Genomic DNA, 19,874 nt, shown 5'->3' with positions numbered 1-19,874 from the left:
GACCCCACCATGCACCCCCACCCTAGCCAGCCCAGCCCAGCCCAGAGCACCTGAGTTCATCGGCTCTGCTGACTCCAGCCCAGGCATCCAGTGTCCTGGGCCCACTGCACCACAGGAAATGCACAACCGAACCCAAATCAGTCATGGGAAAAATAAAGGGTATTACTTGTGGTTTTTTTTTGCCTTTTTTTTTTTTTCCTTTTTCAAGTCCAGTTTCCCTGAATGAACACAAATATATAGATATATATATATCCTTTTCCTAGGTTTGATTCCTCCCCCAAGAATAAAATAGAATATTTACAAAACAAAACCCCTAAAACCTCTTAAAAACCCTATAGAGTTTGAATTTCACTATTTCTTTTAAAAAAACAACAACAAAGTTCCCAAAAGCAACAACAAAAAAATTCAACTGATCTTGGCTCAGGGGTTTCATTCAACACAAGGAGCTGGGTGTGGTGAGTGTGTGATAAACGGACAAAAAAAAAAAGCAAAGAAAAAAACAGATAAAAATGAAAAAACACAGTGCAGGGATGTATGAGGTAAACAGGATTGGCCTGTTGAAACCAGACGCCAGTCCATGTGGGTCCACCAGGGCTTCAGGAGAGCCCTAGTAGACATTTGCCTCTCTCATTTCTAATTTCCTTTGATATTCTCACAATTCATCTCTGAATGTCCGAAACCTGAGTAATTCAAGTGTTCCTTGGTTTTCCCCTGTTTTATTAAATTTTCTTTATATATATATATATATATGTATATATATTTTTCTTTTCTTTTTGGCGTTAAGCTGTCGCTCCTCTGTGGATACCTCCCCTCCCCACCCGTATCTTCCGCCATCCCAGCCCCTGCTTGGCCCACCTGGACCCCCTGCCCAGTCTGGCAGGTTCCCAGGATGGGGAGTGTAGCGGTTAAGGCAATGAGTTGTTTGAGGTAGTTGTGGGGGGTGCAGACATCCCCGCCGGCCCTGCCTGGCTGCCTGCACTGCTGCTGCTGCTGCTGTTGGTCCCGCTGTTTCCGCCCCGGCTGCTGCTGCCTCCACCTTTGCTGGGAGCGGAGGGTGGCGTGGGGGCCGGTGGCTGGGCAAACAGCACTCCTGGAGCAAGGACAGGAGGAAAGACAAGTCGAGGAGAATGTAAAAGATCACATGACAGGGGCAAGCAATTCCTGAGCAATTCCCAGCAAAGTCCCTCTCCCCCAGGACACCACCACCTCCTCAAGCCTTCCCTCATGGGGTCTTTACAGCAACAGAGCTGTTCTGTGTCAACATCGCCACCTGGTGGCCTACAGGAGTCATGGGTCTGACCACATTATTTTTGAAGTACACAACAGGTGATATGACCATGCTGAGCACTTAGTACTTGCTGAGCACCTGGCTAAGTATAAGACACAGGCTATCTCTCATACTCTAGTCTCATGAGGGAAGAGCTCTGGGCTCAAGCCAGCCACACCCGACGGGCAACCAAGATTCCGGAAAGACATGGTCAAGGTGGGCATGAACGCTAGGCCAGCCTACCTGTGTACATGATTCCATTAATCTCTACTGACATGCTAATACTGTTGCTGCCGTTGGTGCTCGTCAGGTTCGCAGCCGAGTCCTGGCGGCTCTCGGAGGCTGCGGGAAGAAGAAAAAACACCCTTTGTCACCGTAAACCAGCCCCCATGCAATGAGCTGTATCATGTGGGTCATCCCCACGAGATGTGAAGCTTTCCAGAGCTTCAGACCCAATCTCTCAGCAGCGCACACAGTAGGTATTCAACAAATACTTATTGAATAGGAATGTATTTGTCTCAAATTTGCTTTTTTGTATGACTACAACTTTTGTTTTCCCCTAATAATTAAAAAAAAATTTTTTTCTTAAAAGTTTTTGGCTTCACTGCAAAGCAGGTAGGATCTTAGCTCCTCAACCAGGGATGGAAGTCTCGTGCCCACTGCAGTGGAAGTGGAAAGTCTTAGCCACTGGACTGCCGGGGAAGTCCTTTTCTAATAATTTTTATTGGAGAATAGTTGATTTACAATGTTAAGTTTTTCAGGTGTACAGCATGATTACAAGTCTTAAGCAATGTGCTTGTGCTTAGTCACTCAGTTGTGTCCGACTCTTTGCGACCCTATGGACTGTAAACCGCCAGGTTCCTGTGTCCATGGGGATTCTCCAGGCAAGAATACTGGAGTGGGTTGCCACTCCCTTCTCCAGGAGATCTTACTAATCCAGGGATCGAACCTGGATCTCCTGCATTGCAGATTCTTTATTGTCTGAGTCACCAGGGAAGCCCAAATCATGTCATTCTTTTTAATGGCCAAAGTATTTCAGCCTTAGTTCATTCATTCCCCTACTGATGGACACACTAGGGACATCGTGCAAACATCTGCAGTGAACATCCTTGGACACATGAGTTTCCCTGAGCCCTTGCATCAGCTCTGCTCTAGACACCAAGCAGAATCAGCCAGTTCTGGGGCAAGTACATTTTCTGTCTTTAAAAGAGATTCCCAGGACTTTCCTGGCAGTCCAGTGGTTAACACTCCATGCTTCCAATGCAGCAGGCACAGGTTTGATCCCTGTTCAGGGAACTAAGATTCCACATGCTCTGAGGCACAGCCCCCCGCCCCCCAAAAAAGACTGCCAAGTTGTCACCTGTTTACACGCCCACCAGCAGGACCAAGGGGGCCCATTTCCACCACATTCTGACCAACATTTGATATTATCAAACTCTGATGGATAAAAAATGGTATCCCCTAGTTAACTTGCGGAGCCCCAAAGAGATGGAGTTGAACAGTTTTTCCTACTAGTTTGTAAGTTGTGCTCCCCAGGTGACTCAGTGGCAAAGAATCCATCTGCCAATGCAGGAGCCACAGGAGACGTGGGTTCAATCCCTGGGTTGGGAAGATCCCCAGGAGGAGGAAATGGCAAACTACTCTAGTATTCTTGCATGGAGAATCCCATGGACAGAGGAGCTTGGCAGGTTATAGTCCATGGAGTTGCACAGTTGGATACAACTGAGTATGCATGATGAGTCCCAGCTGCCCATTCCTTGTACTGGTCTGTTTACCTTTTTTTCTTTTTGATCTGTAGGCACTCTTTACATATGTTGGCTATGAGGCCCTACTCTTGTGCTTGTGCAAGAAGCACAGAGGGTCTGAGCACCGGGGTGGTACCTTGGCTGTTGATCCGGATGCTCATAGGCAGCTGTGCTGTCATGGCCAGGAAGTTCTGCTGAAGTGCCCGCTGCATCAGCCGCTGCTGCTCCTCTGCCACCAGAGCCATCTTCTTCTCAGGAGGCTCCCCAGACTCCAGTTTCTCCCGAAGCTGCTCCAGGGCAGCCGCCTGTGCTGCCACGGCCGCCTGGGCTGCTACTGCCTGGGCCGCCACCACTGGGTGACCTGCCAGGGAGACTGGTAGGCGGCCGGGGACTGTGATGGGAATGGCTGCATCCTCCTCTGGACAGGAGAGAAGAGGAGTTGGTGGCCAGAAGGGACTGGTGGTAGCTTAGTCCCTGCCTCCCACACAAGGCAGGAAGGTGCTTCCTTGAATACCTCCCCTGATGGGGTGCTCATTTCCTCTCCAGGGATGAAGTGGACAGGTTTTGGAACAAACACAAGTGCTAAGAGCCTTTCTACTCTCAGGTTGACATCAGATAACCACGATAATGGTAACAATACTAGTGATGGTAACAGTATACAGTATTGCTTGGCATTATTAAGTAGTATTATACAGAGAGTAGTATTATACGGAGTAGCACACGTTACATACACATATAATACTAATTGCAACAAGAGCTCGCCACATCTTGTCTAAAGCACTTAATGTGAACCATCTCAACAACCCCATTTCTACCTAGACACCCTCTTCCCCACTTTACTGCTGAGAAAACCAAGGCTCAGAGAGGATGGGTAACTTTCCTGAGGCCACTGAGCTGAAGAGAAGTTGAGCTGAAATTAAACGCATGGAGCCCAAGCCCAGAACCAGCTCTGGACCATTCCCCTCTCCAGCGGTTGAAACAAACACCCCATCATTCCCACTCACTGGTCCCACTGTGACCCACTCTCTCTTCTCCCAATTCTTCCTCCTGAGTCTCTCCCTGGTGGCCAGGGGCTGCCTCTCCAGGATGGACCCCATTGCAACTTCCAGCCCCTTTGCCCTGGAGTCTCTGCAGCCACCTCTGCTACTCTCGGCTCCAAAGAGCCCCTCGGACCCATTACAATCATCTTTCCCCAGCTCCCTCATGAGCTCCATAGGGTTCAGATCTCTCTTTTGTCCCCCACCGTCCTCCTGAGCTCCAGCACAGGCTCGCAGAGAACGGATGCCTAATGATATTCACAGGTATGGCTGTGACTCCCCGAGGCTGGGGCAGGGTAAACAGAGGCCCATAGAGGTTGGAGGGAGCTGACACTGGTGAGATCTCCTTCACCCTAGATCTAACCAGCCCTGAATTCTCAGGGTGCTGAGTGGATCACCCTGGATCCCTGGGCCAAGTCTGTGACATAGGGAGTCGCAGTTCATGTGGCAGATGGAGAAATGGGACCTCGGACAGGTGCACCAGCCTGCTTGAGGCCAGGCCGCCACATGAGCTGTTGGTGATTCTGTGTTAGGAAGGATTCAGAGGCTCGGTGATCGACTGTTGACGTCTCGCATGGATGGGGTCTAGGGTGTTGCACGCTGGGCATTTTACACACCAAAGATCCCCAACAACTCCACAAAGGTATAATTTCCTCCACTTTACCCATAACGAGAGCTAGGCTCAGAAAAGGGCAGTGAGCACTGAGCAATAGCTCTGAGGATGATTACAGTCAGTTTGATGACCCACACTGGGACCATGTGTTCAGAAGAATTCTAAAGCTCAAAGGGAAAAGAATACAGTGATCAACTAGCAATGTCTGTCACATGCAAGGACTAGAGATATCCACGGGCAGCAGCCTGGACCAATGCTACAATAAAAGTGGCAGCAATGTCTGCCACGGGCAAAGGATAGGGCATGGTTTGCCTTGTCCACCTTGGCACAAAATTGGAGGTAACAACTATTGATTCGTGATGTACACCAAGGGCACAGGTTTAGGGGAAACAGATTGATTAGAGATGTCTGCCTGCCATGGGCCAAGGCTGGAAGGAACAGCAGTTGACTAGTAATATCTGCCACAGGCATACAACTGGTGGGTAGGGAGCCCTCTTCCACACCCACTTTGGGGCCTATCTTCCTGGTCACCCAGAAAGGGAAAGAGACATCCCCATCCCTAGGTCACACTGCCAGGCTAAAGCAGAGTCATGATCAGGCCCCAGGCCCTGCGCAGCCCTCACCTTTCTTGATCTTGGGGGCTGGGGTGATGGAGCTGCCGTTGGTGCTGGCGGCCAGGCCCAGGGAGGACACAGGCAGCTTGGGCGAGGACAGCATGCTGTGGGCCCCGCCAGGCGAGTAGGCAAAGAGGGAGCCCCCAAAGCTCTGGCGCCGGCCCTCCCTCCGATTGCTGTCGATGGCTGCCTGGAGCTCGTTGGGGTTGCTGAGGCCACGCTTCTCACACTCGTAGGGGTACAGGTATTTCATGTACCTGTGGGCAGGGACAAGAGGCAGGATGGCACCCAGGACACCTTGGGGGTCTGCATGAAGCCAAGCCCCACCTCCCTGCCTGGATGCCCACTGGTCCTCTGAGCCCCTGTCCTCACCTATGCTGTTCCCTCTATCGTGATGCCTGTCCTGCAGCACGTTCCATACCCACGACCACCACCAGGCTAATTCTTGAGCACTCAACCAGCAGGGCCTAAAGGCTGGGACTTTCTGTGACCCCCTGGTCTGTGGTCCTTTCTGCCTAGGGTCCTTTCTGCATGGCGTGAGCGGGCACTTACTGGGTGCGCAACGTGAAGGCAGCGCTGGTGATGGACGTGGGCAGGTTCAGTCCCTTGGTGATCTCTCGCCACAGCTTCTTGTTGATGACCTCCACCAGGCCGCCCTTCTCTGTCACCAGCACGTACAACATGAACAGGTCGAGCACCTGCTTTGCCATGATGGGGATGCGGTTCACAGGTGTCCCTGTGGAGAGGGGGGTGCTGTCACTTGGCACCCGGTACATCAGTGAGAGTGGGTACTCTTGGCACAGCTGACCCAAGGCAGCTGGCCCTCTGGAGGGCTACCCCTGGCATTATAGGGGGTAAGGAAGCATCCCTGCCCCACCCAGTGTGACACCCAGCATCCCCTGGGGGCAGGGTCACCGGGTCAGACCCTAGCTTGCAAGAGCCCCAAGGCGGCTGTGTCTCTCAGTGTTTCCATCAGTGATCTGGGTTCATGCTGTTCATCTGGGGATGAGGGGGTGCTGCAGGGCCAACCTGGGGGCCCAGCATGAGAAACACAGCCTCTGTTATTCCTTCTACAACCAACAGCTACTAAAACAACTCGGCTGTGTTCCCAGAGGCCGGTTCCCTCCAGGTTCCCCAGGGCTCTGCAGTGGGAAAGGGGGACTGGTTAATCTACTTTGCAGTTTAGATAGCAGAGAGGTGGGCCAGGCAGGGGAGAGGGGCCCCTCCCTGCAGGCCTTCTCCCCATTTCTGCCCACCCTGATGAGCTCCTGCAAACATGCCTCCCAGCCAAGGGAGCCCCCAGGTCTCAGGTCAGTCTGCCTGGCACCTTCCTGGCTAACAGTGGAGAGACCCCCAATTATACTTCTCCCCTGGGCAGTGAAATTACAGGTTTACTGTCTGTGGTCCCCACACTGGCCTGCTCACATGGAGAACCCCACCTCGTGCCCAGCCTGACATATAGCAGGTGTCAATAAACAACAGTGAAGGCTGCTGGGCCTCTATCGTGGCCCTGAGGGCAGGCCTGCCTCCCCTGCAGAGATGGAATCTGGCTCCTGCTCCCTTTGCTCCCACCGCTCCCTCCACCCCCACTACAGTGCCCTGGACCTGAGACCCTGATTTCCTCTCCCCAGCCCCAGCAGGACATCTCAGAACCACCTCCTGCCAACCTTGGCTGCTTCCTAAGTCGCCAAATCCCCAAGGAACAAACACAGCCTGGAGGCGGGGTGGTAAGATGGGCCTTAGATCCCCCACTTCATTTTCCAGCTCAAGAAGGAGAGAGACAAGCAATACCAGATGTCAGTGGCACACCACGCCCCAGAGGAACCCCCAGCGCCCACGTGGCCCACCTGGGATGCTAACTTAGGCTCTGAGTTGGGCTTCTCCCAGGACCCTGGACCCTGGGCCCTGGCTCAGCAGCAGGCGGATGTTTATAGAAGACGTGGGGCTGGGTGAGCACAGAGAGGCATTGATGGAGGCAGGCAGGGGGGTGATAAGGAAGGGCGGAGAGGTTGTCAAGGAAACAGCAGGAGGGTGGGGTGCAGGCAGGACCCCTCCCCCACTTCTAGCCCCGGAGATTCTGGAGAACCATCCAGTTGGAGGCTTTGACTTTGTGATGGGGCAGGGGAAGGAGGAATTACTGTCCCCTTGGAATGAAGGGAAGGGGCTTGTGGGATGCAGGACATGATATCCAGATTCTCAGCCCCAAAGCCCTCCAGCCCAATTACAGATAGAGGGTTCAATAGGAAGGGGGGAAAGCAGGGCCTTGAAGCTGGGTTCTGAGGGATGCATAGGAGTTTGTTGTTTCCTGTCCTCAGGAGCACCTGGCTCCTGAGGGAGGAGGCAGGGCTGGACACAGACCCTGAAAGCCCAGGTGGCCAGGAGCTGGGGACTCAGAGAACCTGGCCTCACCAACACCCCACTCCAGAGCAGCTCACCATATTCCCTCCGTGCCTCCAGGACACCAGGAACCCAGTCTTGGACAGAGTGGGTGGGCTTTGGGCCTAAGGGCTTGGAGCCCCATGGTTGGGGGGACAGTGAGGGGCTTGGGTAGGTGTGGATGGGGCTGATAAAGGGTGGGGTAGGAGCTCTCTGACCACATAGCGGGCAGCTGGGCTGGAAGATAACTGGGCTGGGCTGGACTCCTCCACCCCTGGCACAGGAGGGGTTAACGCGGAGGCTGCAGCCCCCTCCCCTTTCATCTCCTTCCCTTCCGGCCTGGGCCTGTGTTTACAGAAGCTGCTAGCAGGGAGAGGCAGGCAGGGGCCCTGGACAAAGAAGCTGCCTGGCTGGCCCCTGCAGCCCACACCAGCCCCACCCCTTCCTGCTTCTCAGGCCTCAGTTTCCTTCCCTGAACAGTGGGGGCATGGGGGTATCAGGGAAATGAGCCCACGCTGCAGTGGGTACTCCTAGGATCTGTGTCTGGCTGGAGCTCTGAGCTGGGGGTCGGGGGGTACTGGGGCCCCTCTGGGCCTGGCTCTCCCTGAATGCCCCACTAGGCCTGGTCTCTGTCCCTGGTCATCTCCTGTTCGCAAGGATGTGTCTGGCATCTGCCAGACCCTTGGGGGTGGGGGTGGGAGGCAGAGGTGGCTCGGGCCTGGTACCCTATCTTTGCATAATAACCGTGGCGCTGGCACTAAGCACATGTGGGCACTGACTGCCACATAGCAGGGGGTGCAGGTGGCCTATCTCACAGACTGAGGAACTGAGGCCCCAGGTGGGAGCAGGGAGAGGTCAGGACTCAAGCCTCCCACCAATTACAGCAGCAGGAAGGCTGGTCTCCAGTCCACCAGGAGCTTCTGCCTACCACCCAGCACCCGCCACCCTGGGAATCCAACCCTGTTCCCCACAAAGAGGCAGGCCTGCTATGCGGGATCCTATGAGCAGCAAGGGAGGAAGCCTGCACTGTTACTTCTGGGTTGGGATCCTGAGACTCCCCCCACCCAAGGACATACCCTTTAGACTTTCACAGCTGTGCCTCCCCCACCAGACCTGCAGGGCTGGGCCTCCTCTGTCAGACACCCATGGCAGGACGGTGCCTCTTCTCTCAGACGCTTGCCACCATGGCAGGGCTGTGTCTCCTCCTCAGGCATCTCTTGGATGCCTCCAGGCATGGGGAGCTCACTTTCTGACACACCTGCCCCAGGCTGTTGCCAGCAAGGCCCATCCTCCTGGCAGGCAGACCTCACCTCGCTTCTGCATGAAACTGAACAAGTCGTCCAGGAACTCCTTCCTCTTGGGGTCTGCATCCAGTTCATAGAGCTGTGAAGGCAGGGAGAGGATGGGTTAGCGGGTGCTGGAACTGGCAGCATGTCCACATCACTTGGAAAGTTAGTCGAGGGAACTGCCAGTAGGAAAGGCGGCAGGGGGTCTCAGCCCTGTCCCCCAGCGTCTGAACATCTGCCGAGGTCCTGCTGAGCAGGCAGCGAGAGCCTGCCCCTGTCATCAGACAAGGACAATGAGACACTGTCCTGGGGTGGCGTAGCAGCAGCTGACCACACGCTCAGCTTAAACCACGGAGATTGATTTATTCCTGCCTGGTTCTGGAGACCAGCCATCTGGAGTCAAGGTATGGCTCTAAGGGGGATTCTTCCCGTCCCTCCCAGCTTGCAGGGGCCCAAGTGCACCAGGCCTGTACCTGCACCACCCTGGTCTCTGCCTCTGTCTTGCCGTGGCTTCTCCCTGGGGATTTGTCCAAAGTCCCCTCTTCCCATGGGGCACCCACTCACTGGCTGAGGGCCACCACATCTCCATCCTTAACTGCTCACACCTGCAGATACCTGACTCCCGCGTCATGCTCTGATCACAGGTATGTGCTCAAGCTGAGTCTTGAACATATAATTTTGGGGAACACAATTTGTCTCACCCAGACCATCGCCACCATGAGGGTGGTGGATGTCTGGCAATGTCCACTAAGCCATGTGTGTATGCTCCTGCAGGGCACAGAGGCAGGCCTGGGACAGAGTCAGGACTCTCAGGAGCTCTGTCTTGCATATCCCTTGCCTGGGTCCACCAGTTACGGAGGTCTGCAGTATTTGCAGAGCAGGGTGTCCTAGCCTCAGCTGTCAGCTCCCAGGTGCTGGTGGGCAGGGGAAGCCAGTAGAGGTAATTAGAGAGCAAAGCTTGGCGGGGGAAGGAGGGTTGCCGAGGAGGGCCAGTGCAAATAGCAGGCTTCAAATTAAGCTCCAGGGAATGTGCCCCCGTGTCTGCAAGGACACAGGGCAAGCAGGACTGTGGCGGGGAGCCTTGAAACCACCAATTAGCTCCAGCTGGGATAATCCGTCATCAAGGCCTAAGAACATGCTAAGGCCCAGCTCCCGTGGGATGAGACATCCCTGGGCCTGGGAAGGCAGGGTCCTCAGGGAGGCTACCCTTAGCCATCTGGCCCCTCTCTGGGCCTCAGTTTCCCGGTCTGTGCAGTGGAGACAATATGGGGACTGCAGGGAACAGGCTGGGAGAGCTAGGAGTCCAGCCCTGGGTGGTCGAGGCTCGGCCTTTGTCTCCACCCTGCCCAGCCAGGCAGGCCAGCTGCATTCCTGCACTGATTTATGGTGGCCAGAGGCGTGCACCCATCCGGGCCCCTCCGCTGTCCCCGCCCCACCCCCGACTCTGGCCCACACAGCCCCCAGCACTGTGTGGGCCCCTCACCCCTTCCTCAGAGCCCGTGATTCACACCCTGGTCTGGTCTCCCGTCTGCCCAAGGAGTCTGTCTGTTTTGTTTCTAATGTCTAAAATGGGGCAGAGCACACAGCAGTTGCTTGACATATGCTCGTTAAGTGAACCCTGATTGCTCAGCCGCAACATGGGCCAGGCTGGGCAGAGAAGACCAAAGAGACCTGTGGGGGTTCATCCTCAAATTTCCATCCACCCAGAACCTCAAGACTGGACCTTGTGCAGACACGGGGTCTCTGCCGATGTCATTAATCACGATGGGTTTTTCACAGTAGGATGACTGGGGTCCTTATGAGAGGAAGACAGGCAGATACATGGGGAGATGAGGCAGAAACTGGGCTGATGCAGACACAGGCCAAGGGACACCCAGAGACCCAGGAGCTGGAAGAGGTGGGAGGACTCGCCTCTGGAGCCTCTGGAGCCTCTGGAGGGAGCATGGCCCTGCCATGGCCTGACTCTGGCCACTAGTCCTCCAGAACGGAGAAGATCTCTATAGATCTAAGCCATCCAGTGTGTGGTCAGTCATTCCGTCCAGTCAGTTGTCATACCTGCTCCGGGAAGCTCACGTAGGGTTCACCCAACCTCAAGCCTGTCTTGACGAGGGGCAACACTTCCTCCTGTAAGATCCCAACCCCAGTGCAGGGGGGCCCACCCTGCATGAACCTCTTCCTTTCTGGGCCTAGCCCCCACAAGAGATCAGAGCACCCCTCCTGCCTCAGTTTCCCCATCTTTCAGGGATAGTGGTTGATAAGTACAACAGCTTCATCCAGCACTCCCAGCACCATCAGGACGCCCGTATTCCAGGTGGACAGAGTTTCAGGGCAGAGACTAGCTGCCTGCACAGGCGGCCCAGCTTAGAAGGGGTCCACTCACTAACCCCCAGGCCAGACAGTGAGGTGGTGGCACGGCCACACCCCCATGGGGCCAGGGCATTATGCGAGACCATTAAGGGGGTGGACATGTCCCCAGGCAGCAGGCAGAGGAGGCAGCTTTAATGGCTGTTGCTGTGGGCAGCAGACAACAAAGACAGGCAGTAAAGGCCTCCCAGCTTTATGCGGCTCTTGACCCAAGTTCCGCACCCCCATGGGGTGTGTCCTGCCCTGGTCAGCTGGCCAGGGCAGCCCACCAAGCCCCAGCCAAGGGGGAGCTGCGGACGCTGTCTGCCCCCTCCCCTGCCACCATGAGCTGCTGGGCCCAGCTACCTGGTCTCACAAGGCTTTCAAGCCATATAGCTGGGCCAGGACACCTCCCTGGCCACGCCCAGGCCTCCGGCCCACCTGGGTCCTCTGGCTGAAACCCTGCCCCTTTCCGGAGGGCCCAGGAGGTGCTGTCATGCCTAGAGCTGCAAACCCAGGCTGGAGGTTGGGCAAAACCTCAGGAAACCCCTCTGGGGCTGGGGCGGGAGATAAACTGCCTGGCTCTTCCCTCCCCAAAGCTAAGCGCTGGGGCCACAGGTGCTGTGATCACGGGGCCTCCTCCGGCTGAGGGCACCCCACCTCCCCGCGGCCACGTGGTCCTGGAGGACCTGCCAGGGCCCTCCCCACTGACCTCTCACCGGCCTTCCTGCAGCTTCTCAAGCCCGCTAGGGGCCGTGGTCCCACCTCCGGCCTTTGACCTGGCAGCTCCTCTGGCCTGGAATGTTGGCCTGGCCCTGGCTGAGCTCTCTGCCCCCCAGGCTTTCCTGTCACCCAGGTCTCTGTGCTGAGGTCACCCCGGAGGGCCATCTGCAGCTGCCTTCTCACTGGGACCAGGTGGGCAACTCTCTTGTGTACCCCACCCCACCCCACCCTGTCCCCTGCACAACTGAGCCACATGGACTCATACTGTCCTCGCTGGGAGAGTGTCAGGGGTTTTCCCCGTGTCTAGGATTGGGCACACAGCAGCTGCTCAAAAGTGCTCATTAAAGTAGACTTTCATTTCTCACCACAACTTGGGGACAGGATCCCCCCATTCTTTCCCAAATCCTAGACATGTCTGGGCATGACCCATGTTCTGGGGCACCTACGGTCCAGGATTGGGCAGACAAGCATCTTGGGGGTTCCTAGGGTCTGCCCCGTTGGGTTCAGATTCTGCTCTCCCCCAGCCCCATCTGTGAAGGGGGCACAGGAGCCTGAGGATGTGGGTGTAGATGTGTGGGCCTGGGCTGGGGGTCCCCAAAAATGCTCCCAAGTGCACACCTCCCTTCCCATTTTCTACCTGCCAGGCGGGGTCACTGGGACATGGCCACGTGGCCCCTCCACCTCTCTGGGCTGTGGCGGGGCCCCCACCCATTGGTGGAACACATCTGTCGGCTAGTTACCAAGGCTTGGCTGCCCATGGTCCATCTTCCCCCTACCCAGCACCACCCACTTCACAGAAGGGAAACTGAGGCACAGACCAGGAAGAGCCCAGTCCCCACCTCCCCTGCCCTGCAGTCTCCCATCTCCCCATCACCCCAGTGAGGACTATACTTCCCCTGTGGTCACTGCTGGCCCTTACCTCCCTCTGCTTAGCCCCTTTGGACCACATCATGGTTTCAGAGCAAAAGGCACAGAGCCCACCTCAGGGCCTTTCCACCTGTGCTCCCTCCCCTGGAGAGCAGTTTCCTGGGCCCTTCTCATCCTCTGACCCCAGCCTCAGCCTCAGTTTCCTTTCAGGCAGACACAAGCCAGCCTGGTGCCCCATATGGCTTTCTCAGTGGACACTTGACCACCCTGAGGAGGGGGGATGATGAGCATGAGGGCCTTGCTCTGGGTCCTGCCTTGCTCTGGGTCCAGCACAGGTGTAGGAGAAGGCTGGAGGGGGTATGGAGCGGGGATCTTTGGAGGGATCCCGTCCACCCCACCCCACCCCCACCCACCCCACTCCACCCCATCCCCCACCCCCTGCCCCATGGAGGGTGGAGGGGCCAGTGTCCAGGAGGAAGCAGATAAAGCCAGGCAGGCTCGGGGCTCCAGGCTCAGGTAGTGGGGGGGGGAGGGGCTGCGGAGGAAAAAGTGAGATAACCTCCCCCTCCCCCAAGTGCTCGAGGGGCAAACAGGAAATTCTTGTTTGTGGCAAATGATGAGCATTTCCACCACCACTACCGGGCTGCTGACCAGGCCTCCAAGAAGCCCTGGCTGCAGCTGGGGGTGGGAGTAGGGATTGGGGTGGGAGGGTCCCTCACTGGAAGCTGCCCTGTGGAGACAGCAGATACCTCAGGAGCCAGGGCACCACGCACACCGAGACACCACCTGCCAGCCTGGAAGAGGAGGACAGGCCAATCAATCCAGAGGGGGGCCTGCAGGGGGAAGGGGGCACCCAGGACCGCCCACACTCTGGAGACCCCTCCCAGACTCCACGTCCCCAGTCCCCACGGAGCTGAGGGCGAGGGCTGCGTCCAGCCCAAGGCTGAGGGGGCCCTAGCTATAAAGAGACCGCCCGCCCGGGGCCCCTGAGAGGACCTTTGCCCCCTCAACAGTGTCTGCTCGGCCCCCTCCTGCCACCCAGGCAGCTCCAAAGTCCGAGGGGCCCTGTCTTGGATGGAAGAGGCCACTGGGCGGCAGGGGGACTCTGGGAGTGAGGCTGTGTCCTTGGACAGCAGAGTCAGGGACTCAAATCAGGAGGAACTGGAAGGATTCGGGATCGCAGAGACCCCCCAGGCCCTGAGCAGGACAACTCTGTCCCCAGCATACACTGATGCAGCTTGGAAAGCCCACAGCTGGGGGCGGGTGTAAAAAGGCCTGTTTTCACACTTGTGTCCAACCAAAGCTCCTGGGAACCAGAGAATGATGCTTCCCCATGCCGCAATGGGGTGGGGGTAGGGGTGGGGGGAGGAACAGAATCCCCACCCCACCCCCCTGGTTCCCCCACCCCCATGGGGAGCACAGGACTCAGAGAGGGTTAGGGAAGGGATGAGGGATGGAGGAGGAGCCAGGCGACAGGCAGGGCTGGGCGCCGCCTTAATCTCGCCTACTTTATCCTGGATTGTTAAAGAAAATATTTATGGAGGTGAAAGTCACGTACCACAGATTTAGCTGTTTTACAGTGAATGATTCAAGGGCCTTCTGTGCACAGACAGTGTTTGACAACTACCACCTCTGTTCATTCCAGAACCTTCCATTCCCCCCAAAAAAACTTGTCCTCATCAGAACCGCCCCCCCCCCAGCCCCTGACAACCAGGAGCCCACTCCTTGTGTCTGTGGGTCTGCCAGTTCCGGACATTTCCCATGAGCGGAATCACACCCTGTGTGTCCTTCTGTGTTTGCTTCTCACTGAGCATTGTGTTCTCAGGATCTGTCCACGTGATAGTGAGTGTCAGAGCTTCTCTCCTTTTCGTGGCTAAGTAATATTCCAGGTGTGTGGAGGGACACATGCGTTCATCCATTCACCACTGATGGGCATTTGGCTCATTTCCCTTTTTTGGCTATCATTACAAATCTTACCTATTTCTATATCCTTTGGGGTTTGGGCAAAAACTGATTCATCATACCGCCAGTAAACAAAGTGAAACTGCAGTGAAAGAGCAGAGAAGGCCCCACAGCTGGCTTTTAACCCTTCAACGTCCCCCCTCAGAACAACCAAGATGACACTTCCCTGCAGCTTCCCAGAGTGGAGGGTCCTGGGAGCTTTCAATCTCTACATCAAGATCAGACTATGTCTGCCCTGCTCCAAGGCTGCCCTTGGCTCCCTGCCTCTGTCAGGAGAAGCCAGACCTCCTACCTGCCAGGCTGGGTGGGTGGGGCTGACGCCCTGTATGCCGGCACCTGGCGCCTCCCCAGTGCTGGCCCCTCACTGTCCCTATCCTGGTCCTGTGAGGGGCCTCTGCATTGCTGGTGCCCCCACCTGGGTCCCTGTCTTCCACCCTTAAAACCCTCTTTGGCTCCTGCTCTGACTCCCAAACCAGGGCAACACCCTGAGTAACTCTCCCTGCCCCTCCACCCCCAGCATCTGTCACAGGTCATGTGACTCTGCACTTATTTGGGGGACGGTTTCTTTCCCTTCTTCATTCCCACCCAGATGACAGCCCCCAGGGCAGAACAGGTAACAGTGGGTGGGCTTGGTATACAGCAGGTGCTAAAGAAGAACTTACATTCCTACCCACCTAGCGTGTCCTCCATCACAGCTCAACCCCTTTGTCCCCTGGGGACGCCACCCCGGGCAGATAAAGCCCCTCCTCATATTATCTATCGGGTCCTGGGAGGCCTGGGCCGGGGATGACTCAGCACGGGCAGCCGTTGCCAGGTGGGCCAGGCCCAGGCGGGGTCCCTGGGGGCCACTCAACCGCGGACCCATTCACAGAACCTCCCACTCACAGGCTGGGGGCAGGGCTGGGGGCGGGGCCGCACCGCATCTCCATGGCCCCTCCCCTCACACCCACTCTGCACCGGCTCCATGCGCACTGGTGACCCGTCTCGGTCTGGCTATGGTGCTGCCCTCACCAGTTGCCAAGCCACTGGGCCCTATAACCGTGCGCGGCACCCACCCAGGGGGTGCGCTTCTGCCCCTTCTCGCCCCCTCTGCCCAGAGACCCCGAGGGGCAGGGACAGATGGATGAAGCCAGGACCATGGCTGAGCTGTGGGAGGAGGTGGGGTGGGTCAGAAGGACCTGGAGTCTGGAACCCTCCCTGCCTCAGTTTACCCATCGTGGCAGGTGGCAGGACACAGCTGGGTGGGCAGTAAGCAGAAGTTGGTGCGGTGCCCACAGCCCTTCTGGGGGTGGCAGGGGCTCAGGAGGAGGAGGGCAGAGGAGGAGGAAGCCAGGGAGAGCAGTATCAGCCCTCCAGGTTTGGGCCAGGTCAGGCCATTTTACAGCCATGACTGAGCACCTTCTGTGTTGGTTTTCGGGGGGGGGGCCCACACTGCACATTTGGGGTGCAGGGCCTATAGGATCTTAGTTCCCCGACCAGGGACTGAAACTGGGCCCAATGCAGTGAAGCGCTGAGTCCTAACCACTGCACTGCCAGGCAAGTCCCATCCTTCTCTATGTGAAGGCCCATACTGGATGCTGGGGACACAGTGCACACACAAGAGACCTGGCCTGAGAGGGGGGCAGCAGGAATCCCACCCAAGGGTGGCCAGGGCCCCTGGAGTCAGGCAGCTCCCTGCAGGGTGGGGGAAGGGCAGTCTGGCTTGCTGCTGTATACAGCAGGAGCTTAATAGTGTCCACAAGGTGACAGGCCCTTCCCACAAATTGGCCTCCCCATGCACCTGACCCCTTGGGGCCAGCCCCGCCCCAACCCAGGCGCAGGGCCACACGGCCCTTTCATTTCCCGTCAGCACTCCAGGGCTGCAGGGGCCCCACTCGGCCAGCAGGAAATTGGGGAAGTGATTCTGGGCAGGGCAGAAACATCTGCCCGCTTGGCCACCGCCCCCCCCCAACTGGTGTGTGTCCCCTCTCAGCAGAGATGCAGCACCCCCACCCACAACACAGATATTAATAAAAGTTCCAGAAACAAGTCACAGAGCCTGACCACAAAGTCAGCGATGAAAGGCACTTCTTTCTGGATTTCCGGAGGTTCTGGGGACATGCCCTGGTCTCCAGTCAGCCTTTCATGTGAGTGAAAGGGGGCCCCCGAAGCCTCAATCTTTCCACCTGGGAAGTGGGAAGGGGTGCACTTGGGGCATCCAGGTGGGGGAGGACAAGGGGATTGTGGGAACAGGCTGTGCAGAGAGAACAGTTTGGCCCCATGTAACAGCTGGGGATGCCAGCCAGGCCTGGCATGGAGGACATGCCCAGAACAGGCAGCAGAGGAGAGAAACTTCTACGAAGGTAGCGGCCCCAACATGCAAATCCGGGCGGTGGCCTTTATCCACCTGGGAGCCCCTCACCCATGGGCTTGGCTGGAGCAGACCACTGTCCGTGTGGCAGCCCATTTCTCAGATAGGGAGACTGAGGTGCTGAGAGAAGGCACAGAGTGGGCCTGGGACCCGGGACAGAGCCCCTTGGCACCTCTGGCCACATCAGAATCTGGTGGGACTGGGGGTTGGAGTGGGACCCTCTGCCCACGCATGCCTGGCATGTGCGGGGCACCGGGCAAAGGCTTTGGGGTCAGAAAGCGAAAAATCCAGCATCTTCTCCTTCTTTGCCCGCTCCACCTGCAGTTATGAGCCTGATGGTCCTTGTGTTCTGGGGTCCTGGGACCCCCCACAACCCGAGGACAACAGTGTTGTTACAGCTTAGCTGCTGGCTCAGGGCAGCCAAGGGGTCTGAGCCCTGCACCCAGAGCCTGGCACCCGGGAATTAAAACTTCTACCATGGGGGACACTTCCCTGGTGGTCCAGTGGCTAGGACTCTGTGCTCCCAAAGCTTCGATCCCTGGTCAAGGAACTAGATTCCACATGCCACAATTAAGACCCGGCTAAGCCAGATAAAAAAACAACAAACAAACAAAAAACCCTCATTGTGCAGGAGTAACTTCTGAAAGAAAGTAGCCCCGTGTACCTGCAGAAGAGCTGTGGGCAGCCCCCAATAGGCGGAGAGGGACCCTCCTAGTGGTCCAGTGGCCTGTAGAGCTCCACCTGCTCAGGAAGTGACGTCCCCATTGCCCCCTACCCAGGTTCACTCAATGGAAGCACAGCAGAGTCGTGGAGGCAGGTCCCACCCCTCCCCAGCCCTGCTGACCGGGTCCTCACCGTCTGGGGTGCCCACAGACGGGACCGGAAGGAAGGGGGCTGCTTCCTGCCTCCTGCCCAGGAGTCAAGAGGAAGGGGCCCTGGGGGGGCTCAGGCTCTGGGGTTCCTGCCAAACACACCTGCAGGAGCCCCCCTCAGACCTAGGCCCAGGGTGGAACACAATTTAGCCCACAATGGCCAGCAGACTCAGGGTGCCACCAAAACCTGCTCCCTGACAGCAGGGGCGCCACTCTCCTGGAACCTCCCACCTCCCCAGCTGCCACCTACATCAGCTGGGCTGGGCTCCCCCAAATAGCCATGGCATGGAATAAAGGAATAACCCCAGGACTTCAGTGGTTAGGACTCAGCACTATCACTGCCAAGGGTGCCGTTTCAATCCCTGGTTGGGGAAGTAAGATCCTGCAAAGCATACCAAGTGGCCAAAAAAAAACCCACCCACAATAACCCCAGAGGTGCCCTAGGGCCCCACTTCCAGTCTAAGAATCCAGCACCCTGTCAGCGGGCACATGGACCTGCCAGAGGGCACAGGGAGGGGCCGGGCGGGCCGCTGGCTAGGCAGAGTGCCAGGTGGGGCAGCAGCCACCAGGCCAGGAGAGGTGGCAGCTGGGGCCATGCACACTGTCCCCAGGCGCTCCCAGGAAAAGGGCAGATGAGTAATTACAGGGTGATGGGGGCAGGATGGGCAGAGGGGCATGGGGGTTGGAGATCAGAGACAAGAAAGGAAACAGAGAGAGCCATGAGGGGGAGACAGAAACTAGAGACGTGGAGACTGATGAACACAGTTTCCAGGCTCAGGCCCAGCTCCCCCAGTGCCAGGCATGGTGGCCTAGCAGGAGGGGGACAGTTCACATTGGTTCCAGCCTTCAGTGAGGACCCAGGGCTGGTTGGAGTCCAGGGGAAGAACTTATGGAGCTCGTCCTAAAAGAGGAGGGATAAAGAACAGAAGGAGAGGCTTTCCCGGTGTGGTACAATGGTTAAGAATCCGCCTTGCAATGCAAAGGACACTGGTTTAATCCACAGTTGGGGAAGATCCCATATGCTGGTGGGGCAACTAAGCCCGTACGCCACTACTACTGAAGCCCGTGCGCCCAGAGCCTGTGCTCTGAAACAAGAAAAGCTGCCGCAATGAGAAGCCCGCATGCAACAACAAAGACCCAGCACAGCTAAAATAAATAAAATTTAAAAAACAAGAACAGAAGGAGGACATGGCCCACCCCATCCAGAGTTGGTAGCCCTGGGGCTGGGGGAGCCCCTTCCCGGGTGGGGACCTCACAAGTCCAAAAGTTCTACATTGGAAGCAAGGAGGTGAGGTTGGGGGCATGGCCTAACAGGGCAAAGGCTAGGGTGGCCATGGGGACCCTCAGGGAGAAAGAGAAAGTGGCACAGCACCAGGGCCATGGCGACTGCAGCCCGGACAGAGATGCCAGACACCCACTCTGGAGGAGGCTCCATGGCAGACACGAGCAGGATTCACCCCACCTGACACACCACACAGTGCCCACCTGGACCTCTGTGTGGCTGTGGACGACTGTGTCTGCCCCACGGCTGCACATGGGCCTTTCCACCCGTCTGGACGTGTGCTGTCACCCCACGTGTGGACCTCCCAATGGACAGCCCCCGCCGGGCAGGTCCCGCCACCCCACTGTGGCTCCCAGGCACACATGGACACACCCATCCAGCCAGACACAGACACACACAGACACACCCTCGCCCGGCGGCTGGCTCGCAGATACTGGGCCCAGACGCCCCGCCCTCGGCCGCCACACCCACCAGGCCCACTGGGCCTGGTGCCCCCACTGCCACGCAGCCACGTGGGCGGCACCTCTGTGCGCGTTG

General features: G+C 57.2%; 1 protein-coding gene across 5 annotated transcripts in view; it reads right to left on the bottom strand.

The window, feature by feature from the left end:
* Positions 1 to 759: 759 nt before the first annotated feature.
* Positions 760 to 19,874, bottom strand: part of ARID3A (AT-rich interaction domain 3A) — a 32,347-nt gene continuing 13,232 nt past the window's right edge. For all 5 annotated transcript variants that reach the window (XM_069589683.1, XM_069589684.1, XM_069589681.1 and 2 more), the window contains exons 4-9: positions 8,963 to 9,035; positions 5,829 to 6,012; positions 5,286 to 5,533; positions 3,149 to 3,430; positions 1,511 to 1,609; positions 760 to 1,090 (exon numbers count right to left, since the gene is read on the bottom strand). In XM_069589683.1, the coding sequence (XP_069445784.1) occupies positions 906 to 1,090; positions 1,511 to 1,609; positions 3,149 to 3,430; positions 5,286 to 5,533; positions 5,829 to 6,012; positions 8,963 to 9,035 (1,071 nt within the window). In that variant the 3' untranslated portion in view covers positions 760 to 905. The remainder of the gene's footprint in view (positions 1,091 to 1,510; positions 1,610 to 3,148; positions 3,431 to 5,285; positions 5,534 to 5,828; positions 6,013 to 8,962; positions 9,036 to 19,874) is intronic.

This window comes from Ovis canadensis, chromosome 5 (assembly GCF_042477335.2).
Source record: "Ovis canadensis isolate MfBH-ARS-UI-01 breed Bighorn chromosome 5, ARS-UI_OviCan_v2, whole genome shotgun sequence".
Classification (NCBI taxonomy): Eukaryota; Metazoa; Chordata; class Mammalia; order Artiodactyla; family Bovidae; genus Ovis; species Ovis canadensis.
Note: the sequence above shows the minus strand (reverse complement) of the source record. Positions and strands in the feature narration are given on the sequence as shown.